This window comes from Bufo gargarizans, chromosome 10 (genome assembly GCF_014858855.1).
Source record: "Bufo gargarizans isolate SCDJY-AF-19 chromosome 10, ASM1485885v1, whole genome shotgun sequence".
Lineage (NCBI taxonomy): Eukaryota > Metazoa > Chordata > Amphibia > Anura > Bufonidae > Bufo > Bufo gargarizans.
Genome location: NC_058089.1, coordinates 88,419,851 through 88,445,654, shown reverse-complemented (window position 1 = coordinate 88,445,654; position 25,804 = coordinate 88,419,851). Strand labels below are relative to the sequence as shown.

Sequence of the window (25,804 nt, the reverse complement as noted above, 5' to 3'; positions counted from 1 at the left end):
ATTTCAATCAAAGAGAATCTTGTGAGGGGGTTTTTCCGGAAATCTACTTCACAAGTTGGTGCTGGGTTCTTCTTTGTGCAGAAAAAAAAGGATCCCTATGGCCCTGTATCGACTATCGAGGTCTGAATAAGGTCACATTGAAGAATCGATACCATTTTCCGCTAATCTCCGAACTCTTTGACAGGATCTGGGGAGCTAAAGTCTTCACAAAATTAATACAACCTTCTCCGCATTCAAAAGGGCCATGAGTGGAAGACTGATTTCAACACTTGTGATGGACACTACGAGTATCTCGTCATGCCCTTTGGTCTGTGCAATGCTCCCGCGGCATTCCAGGAGTTGGTAAACAATATCTTCCGGGACCTGCTCTATGTCTGCGTGATAGTGTATCTGGATGATATACTGATCTATTCTCCAGATTTGACCACTCACCGGAAGCATGTACGTTTAGTTTTACAGCGGTTGAGAAAGAATCGACTTTATGCCAAACTCGAGAAATGGATTCTGAAAAATTGAATGCAGTAATGGACTGGCCCCACCCACAGGGTCTTTGTGCTATAAAGCGTTTCCTTGGATTTGCTAATTTTTATCGTTAGTTCATCCCGAATTTTTAGTCTCTTACATCTCTGATCTCCGCTCTTACTGAGAAAGGTGTGAATGCCAAAGACTAGACTCCGAATCCGAGGCCGCCTTTGTCCAATTAAAGAGGTCCTTTGCTTCTGCACATGTTCTGCATCATCCAGATGTCTCCCACCAATTCTTTTTAGAATGCCTCCTCCATAGGGGCCAGTGCTGTTTTACTACAGAAAGGTTCCAAGGACAAGATGTTTACATGTAGATTCTCCTCCAAGCTTTTCTCCACTGCTGACAGGAATTACTGTATAAGAGACAGAGCTGCTGGCCATAAAACTTGCCTTGGAGGAGTGGCATTATCTATTGGAGGGGACCCAGCATCCAGTGATAATCTTCACCGACCACAAGAACCTTATATATCTGCAGACGGCCCAACGTCTAAACCCTCGCCAAGCCAGATGGGCACTCTTCTTCTCCCGTTTTGATTTTGAGCTTCACTTTCGCCCGGCCGAGAAGAACATCAAGGTGGATACTCTGTCTCGGTCATTTGACTTCTCCAACCAGCAGGAGGAGCCCCAGTACATTGTATACCCTGCTCGCTTGATCACAGTGGCTCCTGTTCTGGTAAAAGACATCCCTCCCGTAAAGACATTTGTGCCATCTGCCAAGAGAAAACATATTCTAGCTTGGGGGCACAACTCTAAACTGGCTGGTCACCCAGGGATCTGCAAGACCACAGAACGTTTTTTTCACCACTATTGGTGGCACACACTGTCTAAGGATGTGCGTGATTATGTGTCTGCTTGCACCATCTGTGCTCAGAATAAAGTCTTCAGGACCAAACCACCCAGGCTGTTGTTACCTCTTCCTGTTCTTGATGCCCCATGGCAACACATTGCCATGGACTTTGTTACAGATCTGCCCTCTTCTCCTGGATGTACAGCTATCAGGGTGGTCGTGGACCGCTTCTCCAAGATGGCGCACTTCATTCTTTTGGCTGGACTGCCCTCGGCTGCTGAACTTGCTAAACTGTTTGTGAGAAACACATTCCTCTTGCATGGTCTACCTTGGCATATTGTTTCCGATCGCGGAGTCCAGTTTACCTCTAAGCTCTGGAGAGCTCTTTGCCAGCTGCTTGAAATTGAGCTGGACTTCTCTTCGGGTTATCATCCTCAAACCAACGGGCAAGTAGTTCGAGTCAATCAAATATTAGAGAACTATCTGGCATTTTGTTTCAGCCCAACATGACAACTGGGTACCATTGCTACCTTGGGCTGAATTCTCCTATAAGAACCACTCTAGTGAGTCTCCTGGATCCTCTCCATTCTTTGTCGTTTAAGGACAACACCCTTGTACTCCTCTCCCTGTTCCTACATTTTCGGGGGTACCAGCTGCGGATTCCTCTTGTAGAGATTTTTTGAAGATTTGGTGTGACACCAAGTACTGCATCAACAAAGTGGTGACCTGCATTAAAGTGAATGCAGACAAGAGACGAAGAAAACCGCCTCAGTTCTCGTCTGGAGATTAGATATGGCTCACTTCTAAAAACATCCGCTTAAGGGTTCCCAGTTTTAAATTTGGTCCTAGGTTCCTTGGATCCTTTGAAGTATTGAGGAGGATCAACGAAGTGACGTTAGTTACGTCTGCCTCTCTCTCTGCGTATTACCAATTCCTTACACGTGTCCTTACTAAAACCAGTAGTCCTTAATCGCTTCTCGACAGCTCCTTCTACTCCAACTCCAGTATCTGAAGATTCTGACAAGATATTTGAGGTCAAAGACATTCTGGACATCAAGAATCATGGCAAGAAAACCTACTATGTTGTGGAACGGAAGGGCTTTGGTCCTGAGGAGAGGTCTTGGGAACCAGAGGAGAACATTCATGCTCCGAGCTTAATAAAAAAGTTTCTGTCTCGTCGTGGACTCAAGAAGAGGGGGCGTAAAGGGAGGGGTACTGTAACAGTGGCTGCTGTGCGCTGCTGTGCGCCGCTGTTCCCCTGCTTATCACCGCAGTCCTGTTAAAGAACTATACTACAGCAAAAACTGCCTAATCATAGCCCCCTCCAACGCTGCAGGGGGCACTGCTTTGCAAGAAAAATATGGGGGGCAGTACACTCAATAAAACTTCACTTTTAATAGCATATAGGAGATAAAAAACGGCCCCTACTAACGTACAACGAATAAGACGTATATGCCCTTGACCTATTGAGGTGACGGGGCAGAAACAATTACAATACAAACAAAAATGTATACGATAGACTGGACAAATATATATATGGGAAAACCAGTAAGACGGTGTTGGTATGTGTAACACACTGGCCCTACTGCCTCCCTACTTGTCCTAGTCCACCCTATAAAATCTTTCCAAAGGACGGGGTCCAAAAAGCCCCGCAAGGGGTGGCCCAGACTGGAACTCTGTTCCTGTATAGTAAGCCCTGGTGAGGCCCTAACACAAATTCTCGTCCAATAGAACAATACACATAAAAAATGTAGAGATATAAACGTCTTATTCGTTGTACGTTAGTAGGGGCCGTTTTTTATCTCCTATATGCTATTAAAAGTGAAGTTTTATTGAGTATACTGCCCCCCATATTTTTCTTGTGTTGTACCCTTGAGCAGTATTAAGGGAGGCATCACTGCCTCTCCTGACCGACCATCTTTTATCGGCACTGCTTTGCAACCAAAAATTCATTTTAAAATTCAAGGGCACTCCGAACCATTAGGAAGGAGAACCACAAGACCAGGGTGTGCTCTTGAAAGAGGACCGAGGGCTGGGTCCACAGGTACAGAGGGTACACGATGCCACACAGACACAGACAATGGTTCTTACCCAGCAGGAAAATTTACTGAACAGTAGTAATGGATAAGTGGCTAGGCATATATAAACAGGATAACAACAGAGCATAAATCAATCAGTAACAGTAATACTGCCTAACGCTAAACTAGCTATTGCAAAATTTTCCCCCACAGTCCATAAAGCAGACTAGATGCACCTGAAAGTTCCTGAGCGAGCTTTGTCTTTGGGGTGCACCTTTAAGTATTGCGCAATGCTATTTGTAATCCAACAAGGTGAAGTCTGTATCTTGCCGCTTTCTTATATGTCCCCAAAGAGTCACTGGCAGGCGCGTACATACAGGGGTCGCAGCGGTCGCAGTTGCGACCGGGCCCGGCACTCAAGGGGGCCCGGCCGCCTGTGGACCCCTGGCCCCTGTAGTAGTGCTGTACCCAGGGCCCCACCGCAAATGATTTTAAAGGTTTTAAGAGTATATGGCCGGTCGGGCCCCGGCCTCTGTGTCTGGCCGGCAGTGCAGCACTGCGCACTCGCAGTAACTACCTTAGTACGCGGCGGCCCCTCCTCCACCCTTGCTCCAGACCCGTGACCCTCGCGCCAAGTCTCGCGGGATCACGCCGGTTGACAGTATGACGCGGCCGACGCACGCCAGAAGAAGGGATTATGAACAAGACGGCGGGAGCAGAGCAGGTTCAGAGTAGGTAAGTTTTTTTTTTTTTTTTTTTTTTTTTTTTTTTTTTTTTTGTATGTGCCGGCTCACAGGGAACACAGGGAGCATCTGGCATTGCGGCAAGTCCTTCATAGGGGCCCGAAATACTTGGCAAAATAGTAATACAATTTTATATATACAGAAGGGTCAAAAATGGAATACATACACAGGGGACAAATGGAATATATACAAAGGGGGCAACATGGATATATATACACACACACAGGGCCCCTGTATATATATCCATGTTGCCCCCTTGGTATATATTCCATTTGTCCCCTGTGTATGTATTCCATTTTTTGCCTCCGCTGTATATATATTCCATTTTGCCCGCTGTCCTAGGGGGACACATATCTGGGCATAACTACAGTGAGGGGGACACATCTGGGCATAACTACAGTGAGGGGGACACATCTGGCCATAACTACTGTAAGGGGGGCACATATCTGGACATAACTACTACTGTGAGGGGGACACATATCTGGACATAACTACTACTGTGAGGGGGACACATATTTGGGCATTACTACTGTGAGGGGGACACATCTGGGCATAACTACTGTAAGGGGGGCATATTTCTGGCCATAACTACTGTGAGGGGACACATATCTGGGCATTACTACTGTGAGGGGGATACACCTGGCAATAACTACTGTAAGGGGGGCATATATCTGGCCATAACTACTGTGAGGGGCCACAAGGAGGACATAACTATTTTAAAGGGACCAGAAGGTGGGCATTAGTACTGTGTAGTAGCACTTAGGGGAAATGTATGCTATACATTGGCATGGCTCAGTGTCACAGGCCAGCACAGCGCCCCCTGCTGGTGATTTCACAGGGGCAGTCACCGTCCCTTCCTTATGTGATTATCCTTTTTTTTCTCTATCACCACAGGGACCTTGTTCTGGATCCAGTGGACATCACGCCGACGCCAGCGACACCCTGGATGAGGTAGGACCAGATTTTATTAGTTAGGACTGGGTGAGTGTAGCGATGCATTGGGCTCAGGGCTCTTTCACATGAGCGGATCCTGTGCGGGTAATCCGCTGCGTGAAAGAGAGCCAAGCCCCGTACTGGACAGCGTAGAAACAGAGCACTAACATGATTGATAATGCTCTTTGTCTCTCTGTGATCTATTTGCTACAAAATCACAGTGACAACTTTATCTCACTGTGATTTTGTAGTAAAGAGATCACAGAGAGGCACGGAGCCTTATTAATCCCAATCCAGGGGGCCCAAGTAAATTCTTGCGACGAGTTGGGGGGGAAGGGGGGGTGGGCGACAGGGAGGGGGCCCCATGGATCAGTTTCGCACCGGGGCCCCATGGATTTTGTGTACGCCACTGGTCACTGGTACAGTACAACTAGGTGTGACGCGGCAGAGCCGCACTTACAGTTCTTGGCAGTCTCTTGGTGCTTTTCCTTGATCCCCTGGTTCACTCCAGCAGAAACGTGTTTCCTGGGGCCGACGCTACAAGTGTCTTCCTTGGGGCTGGTGTCCGTCTCCCCCTGTGAGCCGCAAATCTCTTTCTGACTCCACAGGGGTACTCTCCTGACGTCCACAGCATTCACCAGGCAGCCTCTGTCTGGTCTCTTCCTGCTCTGCTCTTCTGAGAGTCCTAGCCTGCCCCTAAATTATCGGTATTTTGACTTTACTGGGTAAATGAATATAATAATTTTCTTTATAGTAAACTTCAATGTAGATTAGTCCTTTGCTGCCATCTACTGACCAAACAAATTATAACGGGCAATTTACACTCTACATTCAATTACATTGGTAAATCATGCTTACATTCTTACACTCTGAAGGAAAGAAAGGTGCGCCCTTCCCATCACTTCATGACCCAAAGATGCATAACGACTACAGTGACCATTCTTGCCACTATCACTCTTATGCTCTCCCCTGCTTTTCTCTCCAGGGCACACTATATCATCTCTAATCATAACCAATGATATGATTCTCTGAAAGAACAGACTAATGCTCTAATGGTCCAGATTCAACTGAGCATATGCAGAGCACTGCCAAAGGTCAGTCTCAACATACATCACATGTGTATTATATGACTGATTATCCTGCATACCCTGCCATTCATGTTGAGGGCTCATTCAGACGACCGTATATTTGTGTCCGCTTCCATTCCACAAGAATATGCATTACTATTATAGGACCGGCTATTCTGTGTTTTGCAGATCCACAGATACGGTCGTCTGAACAAGCCAATAGTTTGGATCATTTAAGATGCACTGCTAACGCTTGCTTGTCCATGTATGTACTGTACCTATGTATAATTACTTTCAGAAGAATCAAATGAAGTGCAGCAGCCCAGAGGGGTTGGGCATTGTAGTTTTGGCACTGATAGGAGTTTTAGTGGTTCAAGGTAGCTGTCCTTACTCTAACACTCCATGGGGCACACCCTGGTATTGGGGCTCATGCCTGGTGATAGTTGTGGTGCACTTGGTGGTGGATAGTTGGCAGGGTGCAAGGCAGAAGGGCAGATTCAGGGGCCAGCAGACGTATAGTGGAGTCACTAACCAGGCCCATTGGTTGCAATAAATAGTAAAGTCTCTCTTTACTGAATAGATAATAAATAGTAGTTCATACAAGAACAAAGGCAGTTCTTAGGTATATCACAGAGTGGTATTTTAACAATTGTATAGGCAGCAATGATGTTAGTAGTAGTATTCCCTGTCTCTCTCTAAGTACACTTTGCTGTCTCTCTAGATAACCATAGGCATGCAATTTTATTGTCATTAAAGGGCTTCTACCACCAGAAATACTGTTATGTAGCTGACTGACATTAGCGATGCGCCCATGTCAGCACTACATAACAGTATGTATCTAAAATTAGTCCCTGCAGCTGTTTTTGTAAAAAAAAAAAAAGCACTTTTATTATATGCTAATGAGCCTCTCGGTGCTATGTGGGCGTAAAATCAGCACCTAGAGGCTCCGTCTACTCACCCTTTATCCCGCCCAGGTCCCCTATTCTGCCCGCCCCACTCCTCTTGATTGATGGCACGGTCCACCGAATCGTTGACGAAATCCCGCGCCTGCGCCGTTCACTTCTGTCTTCGGCGCAGGCACGGTGAGTGAAGGCCGCTCTCCTGATGTCGGCTTCCTCACTGTGACGTAGTCGGCGCAGGTGCAGTGAGGAATCCGGCACCAGGAGCACATCATTCACTCACTGCGCCTGCGCCGAAGACAGAAGTGAACGGCGCAGGCGCGGGATTTCGTCAACAATGCGGTGGACCGTGCCATCAATCAAGAGAAGCTGGGCGGGCAGAACAGAGGACCTGGTCGGGATAAAGCGTGAGTGGACGGAGCCTCTAGGTGCTGATTTTACACCCACATAGCACCTTGAGGCTCATTAGCATATAATAAAAGTGCTTTTTTTTTACAAAAACTGCTGCAGGGACTAATGTTAGAAACATACTGTTATGTAGTGCTTACATTAGCGCATCGCTAATGTCAGTCAGCTACATAACAGTATTTCTGGTGATGGAAGCCCTTTAAGAAGTTCTGCCATTACTGGGATGACTGGTGCAGATCTAAGATCTGGAAGGCCAGTCCGTCTCAAAGTGTGGTGGGCACTGAAGCAAATTACCCTTTCCACAGCAGTAAAGTATTTTGCCATATATGAGTGAATAACTTACTGTCTTTATCCCACAAGGCTTTCATGGTTCTTGGCAGGGGTGGATTGGCCATAGACCTTACAGGGAAACTTCCCGATGGGCCGATGCCCTCCTCAAGGCTGGCCAGTGGAAGTGTTTGGGGATGTATTTTGTGCTGCTGGCCGTATTTTGTGATGGACTGTGATATTTGGGTATGTTGGAGTGGTATAATGTGCCGCAATATGGTATTGCTGGCTCTGCCTTCCATCAATTTGGACCCAACTACAAAACCAGGCCGCTTTTAGTATTTTTTCCAGGGCCACATTAAGTTCCCAGTCCACCCCTGGTTCTTGGCCGTCTATGGTAGGAGCTCACACATGCACATCTTGTCTCTAGCTCTGAAGACTAGACACTCCCCAGAAGGTGGAACCAGTCCATTTCCTAGTAACTAACTACAAAACTTCCAGACTTAGGCCTCATGCACACGACAGTTTATTTTCACGGTCCGCAAAAACGGGGTCCGTAGGTCCGTGATCCGTGACCGTTTTTTCGTCCATGGGTCTTCCTTGATTTTTGGAGGATCCACGGACATGAAAAAAAAAGTCGTTTTGGTGTCCGCCTGGCTGTGCGGAGCCAAACGGATCCGTCCTGAATTACAATGCAAGTCAATGGGGACGGATCCGTTTGATGTTGACACAATATGGTGCCATTTCAAACGGATCCGTCCCCATTGACTTTCAATGTAAAGTCTGGAGTTCTTTTATACCATCGGATTGGAGTTTTCTCCAATCCGATGGTATATTTTAACTTGAAGCGTCCCCATCACCATGGGAACGCCTCTATGTTAGAATACACTGTCGGATATGAGCTACTTCGTGAAACTCAGATCCGACAGTATATTCTAACACAGAGGCGTTCCCATGGTGATGGGGACGCTTCTAGTTAGAATACACTACAAACTTTGTACAAGACTGCCCCCTGCTGCCTGGCAGCACCCGATCTCTTACAGGGGGCCGTGACCAGCACAATTAACTCCTCAGGTGCCGCACCTGAAGGGGTTAATTGTACTATCATATCCCCCTGTAAGAGATCAGGGCTGCCAGGCAGCAGGGGGCAGACCCCCCCCTCCCTAGTTTGAATATCGTTGGTGGCACAGTGTGCGCCCCCCATCGGGCCCCCCGTCCTCCCTCTAGTGTAATAAATCGTTGGTGGCACAGAGTGCGCCCCCCATCGGGCCCCCCCTTCCTCCCTCTATTGTTATAAATCGTTGGTGGCACAGTGTGCGCCCCCCATCGGCCCCCCTCCCTCTATAGCAGTATCAACATTGGTGGCAGTGTGCGGCCTCCCATCTCCCCCCCCCCCCCCGATCATTGGTGGCAGTGGAGTTCCGATCGGAGTCCCAGTTTAATCGCTGGGGCTCCGATCGGTAACCATGGCAACCAGGACGCTACTGCAGTCCTGGTTGCCATGGTTACTTAGCAATAGTACAATAGTAGAAGATTCATAGTTACCTGCTGGCTGCTGCGATGTCTGTGTCCGGCCGGGAGCTCCACCTACTGGTAAGTGACAGGTCTGTGCGGCGCATTGCTAAAGAACTGTCACTTACCAGTAGGAGGAGCTCCCGGCCGGTCACAGACATCGCAGCAGCAAGCAGGTAAGTATGAATCTTCTATTGTTGTACTATTGCTAAGTAACCATGGCAACCAGGGCTGCAGTAGCTTCCTGGTTGCCATGGTTACCGATCGGAGCCCCAGCGAATAAACTGGGACTCCGATCGGAACTCCGCTGCCACCAATGATCGGGGGGGGGAGGGGGGGCCCGATGGGGGGGCGCACACTGTGCCACCAACGATTTATAACAATAGAGGGAGGAAGGGGGGGCCCGATGGGGGGCGCACACTGTGCCACCAACGATTTATTACACTAGAGGGAGGAAGGGGGGCCCGATGGGGGGCGCACACTGTGCCACCAACGATATTCAAACTGGGGAGGGGGGGGGGTCTGCCCCCTGGCAGCCCTGATCTCTTACAGGGGGATATGATAGTACAATTAACCCCTTCAGGTGCCGCACCTGAAAGGGTTAATTGTAGGATCACGGTCCCCTGTAAGAGATCGGGTGCTGCCAGGCAGCAGGGGGCAGTCTTGTACAAAGTTTGTAGTGTATTCTAACTAGAAGCGTCCCCATCACCATGAAGTGAAAACTTAGATCTGAAAAAGCTTTTATGCAGACGGATCTTCGGATCCGTCTGTATGAAAGCAACCTACGGCCACGGATCACGGACACGGATGCCAATCTTGTGTGCATCCGTGTTCTTTCACGGACCCATTGACTTGAATGGGTCCGTGAACCGTTGTCCGTCAAAAAAATAGGACAGGTCATATTTTTTTGACGGACAGGATACACGGATCACGGCCTCGGCTGCAAAACGGTGCATTTTCCGATTTTTCCACGGACCCATTGAAAGTCAATGGGTCCGCGAAAAAAAACAGAAAACGGCACAACGGCCACGGATGCACACAACGGTCGTGTGCATGAGGCCTTACTCTATGCTGCCCATAATCTACCATTTGGGATACATACTGCATGTTTTTGCAGTAAATGAGAAGAAGTGTCTATAAGGCTTGTGAGAGAGAGGTTCGAGGAGTGCATTAGATTCTATATACAGCTTACTGTATTTGCATATTTAGAAAAACAACCCGGACAGCCCCTATAAAAGTATAGACCCCCAGGAGAATGACAGTCAGAGTGTGACATCAGACAAGTTGTACAAAGCAGTAATTTTCAACCTGACATAATTTTGTTAAACAGGTTTATCCACTTATTTTACTTACACCAGATTATTGGTTAAGCACGCTAGCACACCTCCCCTGCCAGAATTTTGTGATATTTGTAAGAAACACCAGAAGCTCCACTCTCCATGAAATGACTCCACGCAATATTTTCCTCCTGATCTCAGTCATCCAATGGAGTAAGTCACTTAATATTAATTATTGGACATGTAGAGCTTGTTATTCAGGTCTCGCATCACTATTATAGGGGCAAGGGCAATTTATTACCCTTTTTTCTAGTTGGATATTATACACAGAATCACAACATTTTGTTTTCTTTGGATTTTGGATACTTTGCAAGTGTAGAGCACATATCTATAGTCTGGATTCTCCGCTAAGACTGCACTCTATAGATGCCTGGCAGTGCCAATGACTCTCCTTCAGTATTTTATGTTGAGCTGTGATATGACTAACATCAGATTTTTAGGGAAAAGCATTTAAAATTCACAGTAAGTGTTAATCTTTTTTTGTAGTTAAAATTTGAAATTGTATGTTAATAGAGTAGTGTGTTTTTATTGTTAGTAAGCTGTACATCAGCGCCTAAATATACTGTATATATGTATGTACTTGTTTCTGTACACAGAAACCTCTCCAAAAGACCACCAGCACTCTAGAAGACTAACTTTCAATGCAATTTGGGGTTTTGGGAGTTTTCACTGTACATATTCTACAGCTGCAGTCCTGGAGGTTGGTGCTTGGAGGCTAAATATTCAGAGTTTTTGCTTGGATTTTTATGCAGAAAATCCCCAGTGTAATACAGTTCTAGAAAGGTGAATGAGATTTGCCAAATCTAATGTACATGGTGCATATTTTGTACACGAGGAGACTGACCTGCAATGGGGCTTCTAATATCTGCACAATGTCAATTGTTTGTGTAGCTCCGTGGCTTATGTGGTGTGGTTTCCCCATTGACTTTAATTGGGTTGTTAAAATACAGAAAAAATCCACACACAAAAAGAACGCAAAAAAAAGTGTCGATTTATGTGAGGTTTTTATTGTGTTTTTCATGCAGATTTTCTGCATACAAATCTGCACTGTGTACAGATATCCTTAGGGTACAGGCACACAATCAAGTTTACTGATGCAGTTTTGGAAGCCAAAACCAGGAGTTTTGTCCTTAATACCTTCTCTCCTTTTTTTGTTCCACACCAGATTTTGACTTCCAAAGCATCATCTGGAAACCCGACTGTGTGGCCAAACCTTTCACAATATATGGTATACACTGAATGTAAATCCTCAAAACATGCAACAGTAGTATGCCTTACATTGCCTACTTTGTCTGTTTGACTATAGGTCACTATTGGTGACTAACTATAAAGGAAAGGGATTTTTATAAAAAACTTTGTGGCACTCCGCTTAGGGTGGGTTCACACTAGCATTAGGGATTCAGTTATGGCTTTCTGTTATAACATGGTTATAACGGAAAATAACGGAATGCCTACAAAATGCTAAACGGAAGCCTTTAAACGGCATTCCGTTTGCTTTCCGTTCTAATAGAAGTTTATTGGAAAGCATAACGGATCTGTCTGGTTCCGGTAAGGCTACTTTCACACTAGCGTTCGGCTGTCCGCTTGTGAGCTCCGTTTGAAGGGGCTCACAAGCGGACCCGAACGCATCCGTCCAGCACTAATGCATTCTGAGTGGATGCGGATCCGCTCAGAATGCATCAGTCTGGCAGCGTTCAGCCTCCGCTCCGCTCAGCAGGCGGACATCTGAACGCTGCTTGCAGCGTTCGGGTGTCCGCCTGGCCGTGCGGAGGCGTGCGGATCCGTCCAGACTTACAATGTAAGTCAATGGGGACGGATCCGTTTGAAGATGACACAATATGGCTCAATCTTCAAACAGATCCGTCCCCCATTGACTTTACATTGAAAGTCTGGACGGATCCGTCTGAGGCTACTTTCACACTTAGAAATTTTTTAACATTATAATGCAGACTGATCCGTACTGAACGGAGCCACCGTCTGCATTATATGAGCGGATCCGTCTCAGACGGATCCGCTCTGAACGCAAGTGTGAAAGTAGCCTTATGCAAGACGGAAAACAAAGTCCCGTTGACAGGACTTTATTTTCCGTCTTGCATAACGGGACCCAGACGGATCCGTTTTGATTCCCATAGACTTCTATTAGGACAGAAAGCAAACGGAATGCCTTTTAAAGGTTTCCGTTTTGCATTCCATCATAATATAAGTCTATGGCCAGAAGAATGGATCCGTCCTTCCGTCTTATGGATTCCATTATTTTCCGTTATAACCATGTTATAACGCAAAGCCATAACGGAATCCCTAACGCTAGTGTGAACCCATTCTTATTGTGTGCTGGGAGTTGGGTTACCATTCCATTGATCAGTATACAAAGAACTCCAGCACATTCCACATGATATGCAGATTGTTGTTAGTTATTAAGAAGACGGCTGTACTTGTACACCAGATTTTTTTAATAAATAACAACAATCTGCATATCACGTGGAATGTGCTGGAGTTCTCTGTCTACTATTAAAAAAAAGGGTTTATGAGGGATCGATCATGTCAAACTAATTTAATCAGTTTCTATAAGGAGGTAAGTTCTAGACTTGACAGCGGCAAATCAATGGATGTTGTATATCTGGACTTCTCTGAAGCATTTGACACTGTACCACATAAAAGGTTAGTATATAAAATGAGACTGCTTGGACTGGGAGAAAACGTCTGTAAGTGGGTAAGTAACTGGCTCAGTGATAGAAAACAGAGGGTGGTTATTAACGGTACACACTCAGATTGGGTCACTGTCACTAGTGGGGTACCTCAGGGGTCAGTACTGGGCCCTATTCTCTTCAATATATTTATTCATGATCTTGTAGAAGGCTTGCATAGTAAAATATCAATTTTCGCAGATGACACTAAACTATGTAAAGTAATTAACACTGAAGAGGACAGTATACTGCTACAGAGCGATCTGGATAGATTGCAGGCTTGGGCAGATAAGTGGCAGATGAGGTTTAACACTGACAAATGTAAAGTTATGCACATGGGAAGGAATAATGCAAGTCACCCGTACATACTAATGGTAAAACACTGGGTAACACTGACATGGAAAAGGACTTAGGAAGTTAAGTGGACAGCAAACTAAGCTGTAGAAACCAGTGTCGGGCAGCCGCTGCCAAGGCCAATAAGATAATGGGTTGCATCAAAAGGGGCATAGATGCCCGTGATGAGAACATCGTCCTGCCACTTTACAACTCACCAGTCAGACCACACATGGAGTACTGTGTACAGTTCTGGCCTCCTGTGAACAAGACAGACATAGCAGAGCTGGAGATAGTTCAGAGGAGGGCAACTAAAGTAATAACTGGAATGGGGGGGGGGGGGGGGGACTACAGTACCCAGAACTTCCTGGTAAGTCTATCACACAGGAAATAAATGTTCAGCCAATCACTGGTGGAGGTGGGTCACTGCTGTGATTGACCTTACAGGCAGTTAGGAATCATAGAACTAATCATTTCAAGGGATTTTTCAGTAACATAGATTTTTTATCAAGTGCCTGCAGCCTGCCTTCTGAAATAGAAGATTCATACTTACCTGCTTCACGTCACTCCAGTCCTCCACACTGTCTCCGCTTTCTCCAACTCTTGGTCTCTGCACTATTTAGATCCGGTGGCGCATGGGAAATGTCACATGCACTGCTCCAGCCAATGACTGGCTCCAGTGGTGATGTGAGCGCAAGCAGTATGTCAAGTGTTTCATTGGCTGGAGTGGCGCGTGTGACCTTATCCATTTGCCACCGGATGTAAACAGTGCAGGGATCGGAAGATGGAACAAAAGGAGGACCGGAGTGGCATGAAGCAGGTATGAATCTGCTATATCTGGGGTACATGAATAAAAATCAATATTACCAGATGATACCAGAGTATCACTGTACAGCGGCGGCAGCAGGAAGCGCACGGCGTCATAGCAACCAATGACACCGTGCGCTCCTGCACTCAGAAGAAATCCAGGCCGGCATCACACGGTCCGTGTTCCAAGGACATGTGCATGAGGCGTAAATTGGAAAAGTCAGACAATTAACATTTAATTTTAACAACTTCATGAATGATAATGATTTTACGGTAAGTATGAATGATTAGTATGTCATTTTGTGTTTTTACACTGAGCAGTTATTGTTATGATTTCAACATATCGTAACGATTACATAGAAATCTGAACAGGACTTTAGGTTTCTTTTTTCTCAATTTTCTTCTCAATGAGTTCAAGGGAGGTATCATGAAGGCACTCCATCTGCACCTTGTATGGCGATTCTGGGAGGCACCATACTCTTTCCTAGAAGCAGTTAGTCAGATTCTGAACACATTTGTTGGAGAAAACTTTGCCGCCGTACAAAATCAGAGACACACAACAGTATAGTATGTGCCCATAGCAATCTTTGGACGTCATATGACATCATGGACGTCTCATACAGCCACACTCATTCATTTTCAGACATTCAGAATGCAGTATTACCTGACAAACAGCTGCCATACTCTTCCATTAAGAATCTGACAGCAGTAACCATCTTTCCTTAACTGGTCTTTTCTTCTCCTAGGTACATGCGGTGGTGAACTGGACTGTAGTTACTTCAATTTAGTTAAAAACCTGTCTAATAATGACAATATTCCAGGACCTGAAGTTCGTCCAGTACAGGACTGGAGAAGACCAACCACAGTGTATATTGACCTGAGTTTGTATACCGTTGTCAGCTTGGTAAGATGCCATATTAGTATTTTTTATATATTTAGACTTCCCTTTGTTCCCGGGTTTTTCAGTCCTTTTATATTGATGCCCTATCCCCAGGAAAGGACATCAATATCTGATCCTTTGCAACCCCGATGCTCAGATGACTGCAGTAGTGTCAGTGTTATAACTACAGCTCCCATCCACTGTGTGTAGTTCACACTTCAATGGTAAGAGAGCTGAAATAACCATCTCCATCCATTGTGTGTAGTGGTGTATCTACCATAGAGGCAGACCACATGCTATAAGGCTCTGTGGAGAGTAGGGGCCCGACATGGAACTGCTTCTCATTTTCCATCAGTCACTACTCGGGGGAGGTCAGTGGAAAGAAATTCTTTACAGTTTCGATTTAAATCAATGATAACTGTAAACCTTCCCTTATCGGTGGCAGATGGTGGTTACATACACATGGTGCTATGGGATAAAAAAAATTTGGCTTGTTATGAGCAAGCCTAAAAAATGATCCCTTTTAACTGGGAGCAGCAGCAGTACGTTGTGGATGTGGAAAGGGTAGGGTAATAAGAGGCAAGTGGCCGCAATCGTAGTGACAGCAGAACAGCATAGCATGGATCATACAAGGCAGTAGGTCAAAAGTCTATGGGTAGTAGTACTAATAGTAGTAGTGGTTGTAGTGGTAGTAGTGGGAGATACATTGCATTATTAGTGGTGGCAGTAGGGTATTAACAGCAAGCAGCAGCCATATCGCACATGTTGGCAGGCAGCAGCATGATGGAGACAGCAGCAGCCTTACGGAAGATGATGGTGGGCAGGCAGCAGCATGATGGAGACAGCAGCAGCCTTTTAGAACATGATGGTAGGCAGGACAGCAGGCAGACAGCAAGAGTGGCAAGATGAGGCACCGTCAGCAAAGCCATATCTATTCATTGGCCTCAGCCAGAGGAAAGTGAAAATCCTCCCCAATCCAGGCTTGGTTCATTTTGACAAAAGAGATGTTTTGGGCTCTGGCGGAAGACAATTTGGTCCATTTGGGTGTCACCACACCTCTTGCAGCGCTGATAACTTTCTCCAAGATGACAATGGGGGCTGGGCAAGAAAGATAGCATTCTGTGCCCCCCCATTATTCCAGTCTGCCTGTCCAGAAATCCATGGCGTCAGGGAACGAGGTATGTGCCAGAGTGTAGGTAGGCCTGAACCTAGATTTGAGGTGGGAGCTCTCGGCTTGCTGATTGGCCTCAGCCTGGTGTGGCACATGGAAAAACTGCTCCATCATGTTGAGGAGACTGAACTGACTGCAGGTCCTGCTGCTTGTGGTGGTGGGAGGAAGGGTGACTCTGCTGCTCTGCTGAATTGCAGAGTGTCGGACCTTTATGGCTTTAAAAGGACCTGGCCATATTGCTGCGGTGCTGCCTCTAAGCTTCCCCAAAAAACATTCACCCAGTGAGACATTTGCTGTTCCTACTGAAGGTGTCCACTGTGGAGTGCAGGTTGCCTCACACCGAGAATCGCAAGGAGTGACTCGCCTTTTCTGCGATGTGAAAGTACAAGGCACTATTACAACGGGATGGCAGCAACTTCACCACCAGCAACAAGGCCAGGTTCTCGTGGAGAATTTTTTTTTCATGGTCAAATGTTATGGTTATAGATGTATCACGATTGAGCAGAGGAAAAGGAGGAGTCTTAGCAGGAGAAGTAGGTGATGATGATAAAAGTACTGTATCGCTTGGGGGTGCAGGTTGGCTGCCACAAAGAGGACCAGGAGAAGGAGGACAGACTTGATCTGATTGGGAATGCTAGCCAGTTGTATATTCCCAAAAGAACCAGTGATGCCACATCATGACCTGCAATAGACCTCTGGTACCTATGATTGTGTTGGAACAGCCATGGCTTATTTTAATCCAGCACATCTTAAACACGGCTGTGTTTTTATGTGCCTTGTGGAGAAAAAAATGCCATACAACAGTAATTCGCACAGAGCTACAGGCAGTTCAGCTTGGCTTAGCTCTGGCATGTTTTGGGCCTAACTCACCCACAGTGTCACCGTCATCACCAGATCCTGAAGCAGATGTGGCCCTGGTGTTCTTTGGGAGGTACAGTACAGACCAAAAGTTTGGACACACCTTCTCATTCAAAGAGTTTTCTTTATTTTCATGACTATGAAAATTGTAGATTCACACTGAAGAAATCAAAACTATGAATTAACACATGTGGAATTATATACATAACAAAAAAGTGTGAAACAACTGAAAATATGTCATATTCTAAAAATATTGGCATTTCCTATTAGAAGACAAGCTCCTGGGCCCTTTCCTCACAGAATCCCCACAAATAACATATACCAAAGCTAATAATTTAGCATCGAGAATAGCTCCCACTATTAAACAACAGAAGACCCCAACGGGTTCTATGTGGATGACAACAAAAGTTTTTTTTTGGTGTGGAAGGTGTTTGAATTGTAAAGGCACATCTTTTCCCAAAAAGACTACAAAGGTCAAATCTTCTCAAAATGATTTTGAGATTGCGATTAGGGAAACACTAACTTGTGACTCCCAGAATGTCATATATCTCCTCGAATGTTCATGCCGTAAACAATATGTAGGCAGAACAAAAAGGCCCCTAAAAAAGAGAGTGAGGGAGCACGTGTTGAAGATCTTGAAGGGAGATGAGTTGCACTCACTCTCCAAACACTTTAAGGTCTTCCACAATTGTGACCCAACCTCTCTGCGCTTTACAGCGATTGAAAAGGTATATCATTCGAAAAGAGGTGGCAACTCTGTGACCCGTATGTCTAGACAAGAATCCCGGAGGATTTTTGAATTTGACACGTTGGCCCCAAAAGGTCTGAATGCGGAAATGGAGCTATTCGGGTTCCTGTGATCAAGTGTGATAATGGGGCGTTGTCCGGAGGGGACAGACTACCTCTTGAAGCTCATCAAGAGAATGCCAAGAGTGTGCAAAGCAGTAATCAAAGCAAAAGGTGGTTACTTTGAAGAACCTAGAATATGACATATTTTCAGTTGTTTCACACTTTTTTGTTATGTATTAATTCCACATGTGTTATTTCATAGTTTTGATGCCTTCAGTGAGAATCTACAATAAAGAAAACTCTTTGAATGAGAAGGTGTGTCCAAACTTTTGGTCTGTACTGTATGTCGCCCCTGCTCTTTATTGCTGCCGCTGCAATGGCCAGGTAAAGGTGGATAAGATTCTGTATTTGTCGTGACGCCAGTTGCAGAGTGTGCAGGGTCCTATTCCAGGGCCCTTCCAAGGTATTATAACGCACGTCCCCGATTAGGAATACCAGAGTGGTGTAATGGCCTATAATGTCTCTGCAGTTTTATGGTAGTTGTGTCACGGTGTCTCCTACCTGGGTACGGCCGGACTCCGGGCTCACTTGCAATAAAGTGTAGTGACAGTAGGAGTAATAAAGGAACTTTGCAGAGTAAATGATGTCCAGACCTTTAGATGAAGTTCAAACGTTGCTTTACTTGAAATAACTTGCATCCAAACAGTATACAGCTTGGTGTCTTGGTCCCAGCAGGTTTTAGCAGTGATTGGCAGGAATGAGTACTTCTGCTTTATATGTGGAGCTTGCAGGATAAACGTCTGCTTGATAGCTCTGTAACTGTGGCAGGATTAGCTTCTGGACTTATCTGTAACTTCTGCTGTGTGAGGACAGACTATCTGTGGAGGAATAGGCTTCTCCTAGGACTCTGGACTTATCTCAGAGATGGATTCTCAGGGGATGTTTTCTTCCTGGAACTCTGGAGTTTGGCTGTAGTTTCTGCTCTCTTCATCCAGCACAGCTGAAGGTGCTCAGACTGGGTATATGACCACGTCTCTTGCGGAGACGTGCCCCTGCTTTATTCCCTAAGGATAGAGTACTACTTAAAACCCTCCTTTTCCCAACAGGGGATAAACTGTATCTGGCTCTAACTGGTTTTTCCCTCCCTTGCTGCAGGAAGAGGGACTCGCCCACCTCTCTCCAGAAGGAGGGGGCAGAATAGAACAGGAATGTTCCACTCTGAAGTGCCATAACATTAAGACTATCTCTGCCAATGATGATGCCACCTGCTGGTAACCAGGATTATTGCATGTACCATTGCATTTAACATAGTTTTATATGTATATTTCTGGAGGACATAATGTAAATTATATCAGATGACATTGTAAGAGGTGCTTAAAAGATAGTAGCGGGGTAGAGGAGTGTAGTAACACAACTCTGGGGTGTTACACCTCCACCACCCTTCTCCACTGTTGTTGCCTCCTCCTCAGCGACCCGATCTGGCTCCCAGGTCCTGTCTAGCACACAATCGTCATCTGAGTCCTCGCCCTCCATGCCCCCCTCCCCTGCTCTGCATTTGCCCCAACTGCCACTGCCCCAATACCAAAAGTCTTGGCTTTGGATGCTACTATTACTCCCTCCAACACGGCTATGCATGGGATCTCCGGCCTCCTCTTGAATCCCTTACTCAGGGCATGCCAAATGCGTACTGCTCTCACACAAGTCGTTATCAAGGAGACACTGTTGACTGTCTGCCATAGTGTGGGTTGGGGTTTTCTTGCCACTTCTTAGAAAAAAGGAAGGTGCCCCACTAGGAAGTGAAGTGAGCACAGAAAGGACTCCACTTGGCCTGCAAGGAGAAGGAGCAGGAGGAATGCCGTAACCCCTGGCTCCATGACTCTAAAGTCACCTCCACGTCATCCGGCTGCGACTGAGAGGATCAGTGAGCCATCCAATCCACAATCTCACCCCCTTCTTCTCAACGATAGTGTTCTGCCTTTCCAAAACCAAGGACAACTGCAGCCTACTAGTACTACTTTTTCTGTCTGCTACCCTGCACGTATATGCTGGTTTTAAAAACGTAAACAATTTTTTATTTTATTTGAACTGTGTGATTAAACAACACGGGTTTATATTTCACGCTATCGCTCACGGATATTTTTGCACGCTACTAATTCTGAAAACGCACCTTCCTGCCTGCCGCAGCACTGATTGGATCATACAGGCTGTCTCTTGGCCTGTGCGCCAATCAAGGCAAGTCCTCCCCTCCCCCACTCCCTCTCAGGGTCATGTGAGCATCCTTCTTTTTCCTCCTTAGTGCTTTTCCCCACCGACATCTGCAGTAAAATGGTGCTATGCCGAACCTGAAAAGGTTAGGGTTTGTCTGCAGGCCAAAGTTATGCAAATTTCGTAACAAACATGGTTTGTTATAAACTGGTTTTCTCATCTCTAGGCGTTATATTTGTGATGCACCTTTTCCACTTTTTCCAACACAGAAGTCAGATAAAGTGAATGAGGTGGAGGGTAGCTTACATTTTTTTTATTAAAGCTTTCTTGCACTTAAAGGGGTTCTGCACTTTGTTTTAATTGATTATCTATCCTCTGGATAGATCATCAGCTCCTGATCGGCGGGGGTCTGACACCCAGGACCCCTGCCGATCAGCTGTTTGAGAAGGCAGCGGCACTCCAGCAGCGGCGCGGCCTTCTCACTGTTTACCGCCGGCCCACTGACGTCACTACTAGTATCAACTAGCGTGGGCGGGGCTAAGCTCTGTTACTTGAATGGAGCTTAGCCACGCCCAGGCTAGTTGATACTAGTCGTGACGTCACTCGTTTTGGGGTGTCATTTTACATATACCCATGCTGGGTGAGATAAATATCTTGGTCAAATGCCAACTTTGTATAAATTTTTTTGAAAAGTTGTGTTTTGCCAAGATATTTATCTCACCCAGCATGGGTATATGTAAAATGACACCCCAAAACACATTCCCCAACTTCTCCTGAGTACGGCAATACCAGATGTGTGACACTTTTTTGCCACCTAGGTGGGCAAAGGGGCACACATTCCAAAGAGCACCTTTCGGATTTCACAGGTCATTTTTTACACATTTTGATTTCAAACTACTTACCACACATTAGGGCCCCTAGAATGCCAGGGCAGTATAACTACCCCACAAGTGACCCCATTTTGGAAAGAAGACACCCCAAGGTATTCTGTGAGGGGCATGGTGAGTTCCTAGAATTTTTTATTTTTGTCACAAGTTAGTGGAATATAAGACTTCGTAAGAAAAAAATAAATAAATAAATCATAATTTTCTGCTAACTTGTGACAAAAAATAAAAAAATTTAGGAACTCGCCATGCCCCTCACGGAATACCTTGGGGTGTCTTCTTTCCAAAATTGGGTCACTTGTGGGGTAGTTATACTGCCCTGGAATTCTAGGGGCCCTAATGTGTGGTAAGTAGTTTGAAATCAAAATGTGTAAAAAATGACCTGTGAAATCCGAAAGGTGCTCTAATATACCTGTTAGGGGTTAAAAAAAAATCACATCTCCAGCCTGCCGGTGAGCGATCGCCGCTGGCAGGCTGGAGATCCACTCGCTTACCTTCAAATCCAGGAAATCTCGGGTATCGCGAGATGACGCGCCGATGCGTCGTTGAGCGCCCAGCTGCCGCCTCCGGACCGCAGATCTGCGTTAGGCGGTCCGGAGGCGGTTAAACAGCAGATTGGCGGGGGTGCTAGAAGATAGACCACTGCCGATCAGATATTGGATAGGATAGGTCATCACTAGAGATGAGCGAATTTTTAAAAAATTCGATTCGCCGGTTCGCTGAATTGTTTTGAAAAAATTTGGTTCGATCCCAATATATTCGCGGCAGATTTAATAAAAAAACGGCTATTTCCTGGCTGCAGAGAGCCTTTGTAGTGGTGTAGAAGACGGTGCCTTGCAGTAACACGCATAGGGAGTCTGCTTTGGTAGTGAAATAATACTGTGAGTCCGTATGACATGTAGATGACAGGCATCGCTCTTAGAATCACTGCACACTTCACTTATTTGGGCAGTCACGGGGCCAAAACTGACCAAATAACTCAAGAATTAACTCAGCCTTACAGGTCAATGTTGGCGTCAAGAAGAAGCACACTCCTTTTACACCGTCGTCAGCGGATTCCACATACATGTCTACAGAACCTGTTCTATTACATGCTTAGGCCCCTTTTACACGAGCGAGTATTCCGCGCGGGTGCAATGCATGATGCAACCGCATTGCGCTCGCACGAAATCAGGACCCATTCGTTTCAATGGGGCTGTGTACATGTGTGTTGATTTTCACGCACAACTTAAGAATCGCAGCATGTTATATATTCAGCGATTTTCACGCAACACTGGCCCATAGAAGTGAATGGAGCTGCGTGAAAATAGCATTGCATCCGCAAGCAAGTGCGGATGCGATGTGTTTTTCATGGATGGTTGCTAAGAGAGTTTGTATACCTTCAGTTCTTTATCACGCGCGTGCAAAACGCATTAAATCGCATTGCACCTGCGCGATAACAACTGAACGCAATCGCAGGCCAAACTGAATGATTTTGTTTTGTGAAATCGCACATTTTTCACTGAACGCATTCGCAACGCATCCGGACCTAATCTGGACTTGCTTGTCTGCAAGGGGCCTTATGCAAGTAGAGCCCCCCCGACAGAGTGGAGAGGGTGTCAGCAGTAAATTTGTGTTGACGTCACTGATTATTTATTTTGCCCTTCCACTGATGCGTCAGAACAATAAAGCACAAAAAACGGATCCTGTCTGTTGAGCATCCGCATTCACTCGTTCAGCATTTGGTCAGTAATCCATCAGTATTGCTAATGCCCCCCAAAAAAACAGGAGTGGATCCAAAACAGGGATGACACGTGAACGGAATATTTGCATGTCTTCTGTGTTTTGTACCCACTCCTGCTTTTTGCTACCAAATCATAAGCCAATTCTGATGGGACCATACAGGCCTTACAGCTGCAACACAGAGAGGATCTGTTGTGCGTCTCATTTTTCCTTCCTTCTGACAGATAAGAATAAAGGTCAAATAAATGATGATGTCAGCCAAGCCAAAAAGGCTAAATAGTGGCCCAGTCATGAAGTGGGGAGGGTGGGAACAGCATAAGAAGTTCACAGAGTAGCCCTATGGATGTCATCCGTTTTTTTTTTTTTTTTTTTTGCGGATCTGCAATTTCCAGACCACAAAACACATACGGTCGTGTGAATATAGCCTAAAACCTTCTTCTGCCAGAGAGACTGGAGAAGCCAGCCCAGTGCATTACCTGTATTTTTTTTTCACTTAAGTTCCTCCACTAAAGAAGCACACTGGTTTACTGCAGACCCCGACTCTCTGGACTCATTTCCCATTGTGATGCACTACGCCTTACCATCCCTTCTGGAGAGCAGCAACACGTGGTGACACCTCAACAGTGTCCGGCGGAGACCCAGCGTAGCATTGGGGCCACTCCAAACCCGGCCCCTGCAGATGTAATAGCAGGAACAGCCACCTGTACAGACGATCTGCATAATTAATGACAGGGTACTGCGCTTGAATGTGAGCAAAGGTCCCAAAATTGGACACTTATTATCATATTACAGTATTTTATGCACATACTACAAATGTAGAGATTCATCTTTTTAAAGCTGTAGTTTCTAAACTCGGCCACCTCAAAATTACAACTCCCAGCATTCCATGTGATCATTTGGGGGACCCTGATGTACATTTTGCTTCATGCTAACACCATAAATGCTACAGTACTTACTGTTGACTATTTAAGTAATTAAGTGTTCTTTTCTTGTTTCAGGACACAAGTCTTCAATCTTTAGTAACCTATATCTGGTTCAGTATGGTAAGTAAAGAGTTAACCTTTCACCCATCATATCTTATGCTAATTACTTTGTCATTGTACTTACATACACCAATCAGTCATATCATTAAAACCACCTGCCCAATGTTAGCTTGCTGTTTCCATGTTGGAGATGATTGCTCAGTTCTGCTTTTCATTGTTGGTGAGGTTTGATGAGCAGCAGTACTGGGCAAACCTCAAAAACACAAAGAAATGGTGCTCACCATGAGCAATCTTCACCAACACTGGTGACATCATCTGAATCTCTGGACTCCTGTCAGTAACTGGGTGATGGTTCCAGGATAAATCCTTGTAAGGTGATGCAATCCCAGGCAGCTTTTCCTCCTATTACCAAGGCTCTTCACCCCAAACCCTGCATCTTACAGTCCAGGTCTTCAGTATTTCACTATGTAGCAGCTCCTCTCTACTAAAGTGGGGGCTTGGAAATAACAGAGACAAGGGAACCTGAGGAAGAAACTTCTGCAAGGGGTAACAAATTCCCAGCCAGCGACTGAAGTGCCAAGATACTGCTAGCGGGACAGCTTCTCAGACTGCCTTTTGCACAATGCGCATTTGGTAGCCCAAGACAATTCCTGATGCCCTTGGATTGGCCAGCTCTGCCCACATGAACAGGTTTGGCCAATTTGAGGCCAAGGCTGGATGAGTAGAAAGTTTCTTGGGCTACCAATGGTCCACTGCTTAAAGGGTTAAAATGTATATTATGAATTCTCTATGTAATTTTCACAAGGACTTAACAGGCGGTAGTAACCATTGGTAGGTGGAGTCGTGTTACCCTCCCCAAAGGGAAGAGTAAGTGACTAGAGAGAGAGAGACAGTGAAGTGCACAAAAGCACAAAACACCCCTGGGAAAGAACCAGCCTGAGAGGAGGAAAAGATATTGTCACGGCTGAGGGTGGGGAAAACCCTCAGCCGTGCGATGACGGAAGATGTTAATGGCTGCTCGGCCAGGACAAAAGAATTAAGGAGCAGGTCACCTCCTAACGCATCCCTAATCCGACCCTAACACCTAGCTGCATGAGCCGACCTTGAAGGTAGGAGGGCCCATGCTCAGGAACCTCGGATCCCTACTCACCCTCCGCCGATCCCTGAACTAGGTGCTGGGTAAGACGACCTGTTCCTTCTGAATACGGAGGAACAGGAGTCTCACTGGCCAAGCTGCAAGGAAGAAGGGAACACAAACAGTCCTATGGATATGGCAGGTGAACTGCACTAGTTCCAGCCACCTGCCACAGCCTTGCTGACTGGATCCCTGTGCTGGCAAGCTGACGTCCACACAATACAAAATGAACTCAGCACACACACATCCACACACAGGAACCCAGATCCATAGCTGCACCGAATAACAAAGGAAAACATCAAGTGAACATCACATAAACTTATGACCACAAGGGTGGCCCCCACTGGCAGATTGAATTACCAGGAGGATGTCTCCAGCATAGCATGGCTGAAGAACCCCTCAGCTTCAGATCTCCAAAGAGGCTTTATAGCCCAAAGTGGCCACACCCACACAGACACACACAGGAGAGGGAATTAACCCTTCCAACACCAACCAGGGAAGTGAAACCACTTAAATGGGAAGTGTCCAAATGAACATGACACTGCAGCTGTTATCGCAGGCAACGACATGCGTGGAAACCATGTCCTGGGAGTCAGCCAGAAGGCAGAGACACTGCCACCACATGTACACCATACCAAACGTTGCCACGGGCAGCCACAGTGAAGGGAAGTGTCACAGTGCACACCTAACATAACACCTCGTGCACACCAGACATACAAAGTGCATAACATACACACACACCCAACCAGGAGTTACCGCATGCACTTGACAGCAAGCGGCCCAGCAACAGCTCAGGCTGCTATACTGCCAAGTACAACCATGTTACCAGCGGCAACCACACGTGAGGCAACATACAGC

The 25,804-nt window shown here is 46.0% G+C and overlaps 1 protein-coding gene across 1 annotated transcript in view; it reads left to right on the top strand.

Moving 5' to 3' along the window:
- The first annotated feature begins 1,548 nt into the window (after nt 1–1,548).
- The window catches only part of LOC122920078 (5-hydroxytryptamine receptor 3A-like), a 53,461-nt gene continuing 29,205 nt past the window's right edge, over nt 1,549–25,804 (top strand). The window contains exons 1-4 of the mRNA XM_044269288.1: nt 1,549–1,735; nt 2,317–2,511; nt 15,066–15,223; nt 23,827–23,871. Of these exons, the coding sequence (XP_044125223.1) occupies nt 1,549–1,735; nt 2,317–2,511; nt 15,066–15,223; nt 23,827–23,871 (585 nt within the window). The remainder of the gene's footprint in view (nt 1,736–2,316; nt 2,512–15,065; nt 15,224–23,826; nt 23,872–25,804) is intronic.